This window comes from Catharus ustulatus, chromosome 20 (assembly GCF_009819885.2).
Source record: "Catharus ustulatus isolate bCatUst1 chromosome 20, bCatUst1.pri.v2, whole genome shotgun sequence".
NCBI lineage: Eukaryota > Metazoa > Chordata > Aves > Passeriformes > Turdidae > Catharus > Catharus ustulatus.
In genome coordinates this window covers 4871081-4878376 of record NC_046240.1, presented here as the reverse complement: position 1 = coordinate 4878376, position 7296 = coordinate 4871081, and the positions used below count along the sequence as shown (strand labels likewise).

The 7296-nt window shown below is 52.4% G+C and overlaps 1 protein-coding gene across 2 annotated transcripts; it reads right to left on the bottom strand.

Annotated features, from left to right (window-relative positions):
• Positions 1 to 370: 370 nt before the first annotated feature.
• FOXJ1 (forkhead box J1) lies at positions 371 to 6851 on the bottom strand. Of its 2 annotated transcripts, none has more exons than XM_033077036.1 (3): positions 6656 to 6851; positions 5379 to 5932; positions 371 to 2792 (listed from the first exon to the last, which is right to left on the bottom strand). In XM_033077036.1, exons 2-3 carry the CDS (start codon positions 5874 to 5876, stop codon positions 1992 to 1994), a joined length of 1299 nt encoding a protein of 432 aa, XP_032932927.1. In that variant the 5' UTR covers positions 5877 to 5932; positions 6656 to 6851; the 3' UTR covers positions 371 to 1991. The 2 variants fall into 2 exon arrangements, with proteins under 2 accessions (XP_032932927.1, XP_032932928.1); XM_033077037.1 differs by having other exon boundaries at positions 6681 to 6851.
• Between the last annotated feature and the right edge of the window lie 445 nt (positions 6852 to 7296).

Sequence of the window (7296 nt, the reverse complement as noted above, 5' to 3'; positions counted from 1 at the left end):
AGGCTGGGTCTGGAGAGGGATCTCTGTGCAGCTCCTCTCCCCATCCTGCACCCAAAACAGCTCTGAAGGCGCTTGGCCATCTTGGAGCACCTACAGGGCTGGGTGGAGAGGCACAAACAGAGGCACCTGTCAGCCCCAGGAGCTCCCTGCAGGGCCAGCAAAGGCTGTTCCCAGGCTTGGAGCAGCTCCCAAGGCTCAGGACACCAGGCATGGCCAACCTTGTGTGTGTAACCATTGTCTCACTGAGGGTGGTTCGTGCCTCAGTTTCTCCACAGGAAATTTGCACAGCTGTGCAGGTGGGTGAGAGCTCCTGTGTGCTGGGACTGAGATTACAAGCAGGGCTGGGCTGAGGAAACAAGGAGGAAAAAGGGTTTTTTTCTTATTTTTTTATTATTATTTTTTAAAATTTGTAAATAATTTTGCATGAAAAAAAGTTAAATTGCACAAGTATCTCTGTAGTTCTCCAACATAATCCCCAAAGCAGGAAAACAGAAGAAAAACAGCAAGTAAAACGAAACATTATCAATACAAACAACTACACAGACCCCAAAGCCCTCCCTAAGTGCTTTTGTAACCAAAACAGAATCTAATTACAAACTTCCATTTCTTTTGCCAAGCCTAAGACACACCACTAAAATTCCAGCTTCTATTTGCTCCTACCTAATGGCTGCTCTACCTCTCACAGCAAAGCACAGGCAAAGAATCTGGTTCTTGAGAGCTTCAAGTCAAGTTTCAGCAGAGATGGGCTCTGCCCCCAAAATATTTCCAAGTTACTCTGAGCTGACCCTGCCATGCTCTCGCTGCACACCGAGCCAAAGAGCCAAAGCTCCTCTTTGGGTGGATCCTGATGTCTCTCCCTGCATGGGACTTCATTTCCACTGCTGTCCCCAGAGCCTGTTGCATGCACAGTCTTTGGTCTGAGCTCCTGCATGGAGCCTGAATGTGGATTTCTCTCCTCCTCAGTCCCACCTGGGAGTGTTCAGGGCGGAGTGGCTCCATCACCATGAGCTGATGTCCAAGCCATGGGGCTTTCCTTGCACTCAGAGCCTGATGGAAGAGCTGGAGAAGTGAAGAGCAACAGTCCCAGACCAATAAAGCAGGAAGGGGCTATGTCAGTGGTGAAAGAGAGGGTTCATGGTGCTCCAGACCCTTTGGCAACTGCAGCAAGGGTTTTGGGTACAAAAAATACAAAAGATTTTGGGAGCATCCCGGTCCCTGCTGCTCTTCTCCTGCCAGAGCCAATTCCTGGATTCTTCACAAAACCTGCTGGTGCAGGAGTCCTCCCTTGTGTGGTCTTGTTTTACAGAACAGTGAACACAAAACCTTGAAACAGTGAAAATACAAAACAACTCTCAAGCTGCATTTCCAGTCTTCCCCGCCCCCCTTAAGAAATTCTAGTGCTAAAAAATATAGATTTCTTTGAATATATAATATATAATAGATTATATAAAAACATCTAAAGAGGCACACTTGCTGAGTTTATAAACCTTTTCTTCTTCCCTAGGCACAAGTCAGCTGGGATGTTGAACTCCAGAAGGGACCTGTATTTTCTTACCAGCTAATTATCACACTGTACCTACCAACTGCACTGAGACAGAAAAGGAAAGACAGAAAGAAACAGAGAGACAAAGAGGTGTGAAAATTGCACTTTAGTCTATCAAACCCTAAGCCACCAGGAATCTCATGTCTTAGATGGGATTTCACAGGTAATTTTAGCCTTGATGGAAAAGAACCCATCATAATTCACATTCCTTTTTTTTTAAAGTAAAATGTAAAAAAATAAGTAGTGTTAACTTTCTTTTCTTGAAAAAACTAGAGACTTCAGAGGTGTCCTTTGGAGACACAGCAGGCAGTTCCTGGGGTGGTGGATTTTTTCCCCTGGTGTTTCTGGGAATAACCTTACAATGAGGCTGGTAAAAGTCATCATGGGCATTTCTAGGATATCTTGTCCCTTGTAAATCCCAGCTTGGAGAGAGCATCTTACAAAAGTCTCACAAGAGGCGTGCCAGACTGCTCAGGTTGATGACATCTGCCAGCAAAGAGGCATCGATGTCTTCAAACACCTGGTCAATATTGACACAGTTGGAGAGGTAATCGCTCGTCCCTTCATCCCAGGGATGCTCCAAGAAAGTCGTGGCCATGAGGGTTTCATTAAAGTCCAGGCTGTACTGGTTGGAATCGGTGACAACTTGTTCCTGCCCCTGGGGACACTCCATGTGCTGCCCTTGTCCTGTCCACTCCAGGTCACCTGTGACGGGGTTGATGGAAGGAGGGAGCTCCATATCCACCAGAGTGGAGAAGTCTCCATTGGGGTTGGTGTTAAAGACAGTTTCCCAGTCAAAGACACCTTTGAGTGATCCCAGCTCGGTCTGCTCCTCCTGGGTCATCAGGGCTGAGCTGGGCAGCCGGGACGCCTTGGCCGCGGGCAGGGGTGAGGGCTGCTTGCGCTTCTGCCCCACTTTGGAACCCACCGGGCTCCAGCTCTGGCTGCTGGTGGTTTCCTCAAACTCCTTGAGCAGCTGCTGCGATGCCACGTTGGCCTCGAGGACGCTGCTGGAGCTGCAGGAAGAAGCGGCCGGGCTGCCGAGGTGCTGTGATTCTATCTGGGCTCTCCCGGAGAAGGCGGGGTGGATCTGCACCGGGGACATCCTCCGCTTCTTGTACGTGCCGTACTTGAGCCGGTTGGCATAGTAGGGGTCCAGCTTCCAAAATCCACCTTTCCCCGGCTCGTCCTTCTCCCGAGGCACCTTGATGAAGGATTTGTTCAAGGAGAGGTTGTGCCGGATGGAGTTCTGGAGCCAAAAGAGAGAGAAATCAAGGCTGAATGCTTGGCTGCTGCTGCAGGACCTACCTGCCTGGCTAGGCTGGTGGAGGTTTTCAGCAAGGATCTTTGGGAAAGCAAAGCACAACTGCCAATATCCAGACATCCCATGCCCAGCAGAAAGTCCCTCAAACCACTGAGTTTTCCCTGCTGAGTCTCCAACAGTTTTCCTGCCTCCTGTCTCATCCAGCCAAAAGTGGCAGGAGCCAAGGGATTCAAGCTAGGACTTGTCACCAAATGGGAAGCTTCTGGGCTGCTTGGCTGGAAATTGGGGCTATGGAGCCTTGGATTTTGCAGAGCACTGGGAGAAACTGGCTTGAATTGCTCTAGGCATGGAGCTAGGCTGGAGGAGGTTGGATCCCCCTTCATGCCAGGGAGGAAGAGGGGGGTGTCTACACCCATGTGGCCATGGCCCCTTTACAAGGGACAACACATGGCAGCACTGTGGGGAGGAGGCAATCAGGGCCCTTGGCATCCCCCAGTTCAGCTGTGTCTATTGTTAAGTGTTGAGAGGAAAATATTTGGACAAAACATGGGCACCATGCCTTCCCCCAGCCAGGCTGGCACAAATCAGATGGGAGAACACAGAGACACGTGGGCTGTTCCACCCTGGGTGTCCCCAGAGGTGCCTCCTGGCCCAGGGATGCTCGGTGTGAAATCACTGCATCTTCATCAGCCATTGCTCAAATAAGCTGAGGGGAAGAAAAGGAGGAGTTTCTGCTCCCATCAAGCTGTTCTGAAACCCTGAATGTGCCTGGAGTGATGTGAATAATCAGAAAGGAAACTCAGTTATTGGGTAAATAACCCAGCATTGGACTCCACAAAGCCAGGACTGTACTAAGAGATTGGATATGGTAGAGGTGGTTTTTTTTTTTTAATGTTGCCTGGATATCTTTATGCTTATTCATCCATAATCCGTAGTGCCAAATAGGAAAAACAAGGCTCAATTGCTTAGAGCTGTTGAAAAACATGCGCACGCACACACACACACACACACACACACAACAAAACCCTCCTCTGGGCTGAAGCTCCTTGGGTTTGCTGGCTCCTCTCCAAAGCACTCAGCTCCCACAGGAATATATCCATCTCCCCCCCAGACTATGGGTGGCATGACCTTTCCAGGCTGATTTCACGTACGGGAATCGGGATAGGGGATGAGAACACAGCCTCAACAAGAAAGAAAAGGAAAAAGAGAAAGGAATGGGAAAAAAAGTGAAAAGAAACAAAAGACTTAAAAAAAAAATGGGGAAGAAAAAAAAAAAGAGAAGAAAGAAGAGGCAGGAACACAGATATTCCCCCACACAATCCAGGCTGTGGTAACTCCAATTTTACTGTGTAATGAAATTTTACAAGGATCAGAGACTTGAAAGCTGAATTCTCTGCTGCCCATCTCTCCTCCCCATCCCAAACTGCACTCAGCCCAGGCTGAATTATTACTCAGCCGGTCAACATATTTATCATTCCTGCCTGCAACGGTCCGGGGTACCCCCTGCATCTCTGCAGAGAGGGATTGAAAACCTTCTTTCTTTTTTTAATGAACACATTTAATTAAAAACGTTGTGAATGCCCAGCCATGAAGTGTGCAGGAGAAAGTCAACCCACCAGCACCCAGCTTCTGCTTCCAAATCACTTCAGTACGTCCCCTGAGTGTAAAAGGGGGACCAAGATGGCTCTGGAGGGGACCAGGAAAGGTTCCCTTCCCTGTGATGGGCTTCAAGAGCCACTGGAGACCCACTTGCCTGGAGAGAAGGTGGGCAATGCTGGGCTCTGCAGTGGGGTTCTCCAGCCCTGCTTGGATGGGCACTGCCATCAGGATCACTGCAGATTTGGGATGGAAATAACCCCAGTGGAAGGATGAGCCCCCCAGTCCTGCCATATCCTAGAAAACCTCACGTGCCAGAGGTCTCCTCATGTGACTGAGGAGAGCAGCAAGCCAAGGTGGCCCCTGGGCTTCAGGCTGTCCCCAAAGCTGGTGAGCCTGGGGGCTGTCCCCTCCCCGCTGGGGACAGCAGCTCCAGTTAACCACTCTTGGGCTTCCCTCTGCAGGTCTCACCAGCTGATCTTAGTCATGGAGCCTCCTTGGCCTGTCCCTGGGGCCAGGAGCCCGGTACTCTGCCCTGCTTGGGAAGCAGCAGAATTTCTGCTCAGAACCTCCCCAGAGAGAGACTTGTCCAAAGAGTGGCATCTCCATCCCTGTCCCATGCCTGGTTTTCAGCACCCACGGACACTCGACCTGGCAACTTCTCCCTGTGTGCTCAACCCCAAGGGACTCAGGATCACAGGAGAGCTCCAGGAATGTAGGGACTGAGAGGCCTCTGCCCTGAAGCCAAGAGGAGTCTCAGGTGCCAGGTGCTCCTTCCCTCTGCCCACCCTATGGTCATGGCATTTGTGCCCAGCCAAGTTCTTTCCCATTCCAGCCCTTCCTCACTGGTGGCAGGTGTCACTCTTTTCCCAGTGGGACCCAGCATCCCTGCAGGATCTTGCCTTGCAGGGTGGAGGCTGTGGAAAGCCCTGCTCAGCCCTACAGGGAGAGTGGCCAGGGCTCCACATCTCCTACCTGCCAGGTGGGATCAGCGTGTCGGAAGTAGCAGAAGTTGTCAGTAATCCACTTGTAGATGGCAGAGAGGGTGATTTTGGGTTTATTGCTGGCTTCCATGGCCATGCAGATGAGGGTGGCGTAGGAGTAGGGTGGCTTGACGTGAGGGTTGGTCTTGTAGTCGATGTCCCCTGCGAGGTGAGGGGGCACAGGCACGTCGTGGTGCGTGGTGGAGGAGGTGGAGGAGGAGACGGGCGTGCAGGGAGTGTGGCGTGTGCCCTTGCAGGCCGGGTCAGCCGCCAGGGGCGAGCACGGGGACTCAAAATCAACCAGGCTGAACAGGCTCTCACTCATGGTGTAACAGTCCTGGGGGTCTGAGCCGGGGTATAACTGAGGCAGGCCAGTCTGGGCCACTGTGAAGTCTCTCAGCCACATGAGGTCTGGCAGGCTGTCATCCAGGTCTTCCTCCACGCACTTCAATTTGCCCTTGGCTTTCAGCGCTCGGCTCGGCCACGCCATGCCTCCCTCTGCTTCCCAGGCTGCACTGAAAGGGGAGGGAAGGGATGGGGCAGATCCTGCAATAACAACAGGGATAGGGGTGAGGTTCCCCAAGGTGCAGTCCCTCTCTGACAGCCAGGCAGGGCCAGCCCTGGGTGCCCCTGGAGCTGCTGGGTGAGACCCATCCCTGGTGTGCTGTGCAAGGGACCTGCGACACCTGGCCCGAGGGGCTTTAGCACCCTTGAACCTCGGGAAATTCCCTGAAACTCCTACACCTCAGTGTCACCAACTGATCTGCTGCCCAGTAAGCTCTTGCTGAACAAAGAATTTAAAAAAAAACCCCAACAATTTAACAAAAAAACCCTCAAAGAGCCAAAATCCAGGCCCGCCATCCCACAAAGTGAGGTTGTTTCTTGGGAACACAAACCTCTGGCACTTGCAAGGACTAACTCTCAGCATTCCACATCAGGACAAAATACTTTAAAGTTTTCCCCCTCGCAGCCAGCCTCCCTCAGTTTGATATTATTTCAGCTTTTACCTTCCCGTGGTACCTAGAAACAACTCAGGGGTGGGTTGGGGGAACTGGCGAGGTCCCACCCCAAGCTAGAATGAGGTGCCAGACTTTGGGGAGTCCTGTGTGGGGGATGTGGCTGTAACCCCGAAATCCCAAGTGTCTGGACCAGGACAGAACGCCGGGAGGGCGCACAACCAGAGCCGCACCCCCGTGCAGAGCCACTGCAGCTTCAGCCGCGCTGCCCTTCCCATCCCACCGCCCTCCCGACCCCTCCGCATCCCCTTACCCCGGCCCGGTGTCACAGAGCTCACCACAGAGCAAGAAGCTTCTGGAAAAGCAGGAGACGGGAGGTAAAAAAAAAATACCAAAAAAATTTAAAAAAAAAAAAAAAGTGGGAAGGAAAAAAGAGACGGTGAAAGAGAAGCCCCGTGGGTGCCGGGGTAGCCCGTGGCGGCCGCTGCGGTGTGGCCGGGCCGGGCCGTGCCCGCCGAGCCGCCGTGAGCCGCGGCCGCCCCGGCGCGGGGTTAAGTAGCGGCTCCGGGAGGCTTCGCGCGTTGCCGCGGCAACGCCCCGCCCCGTAAACATCCTCGGGACACGCCATTGGCCCGCGCGTTGCCATGGGGACGGGGGCGGGACCCAGGGATGCCGCGGGACCCCCGCGCCGGACCGAGCCCAGGGAGAGGAGGGGGCTTGGGGTGACCTTATAGCAAAAAGGGGAAAGCGAGTAGGTTTAGATTGGATTATTATCATATTATATGATTATTATTATATTGGATTATTATAATATTATAGGAATAAATTATTGTGAAGGTGGTGGAACAGGTTGCCCAGAGAAGCTGTGGATGCCCCATCCCTGAAATAGTTCAAGGCCAGGCTGAATGGGGATTGGAGTAACCTGGGATAGTGGAAGGTGTCCTTGCCTGTGGT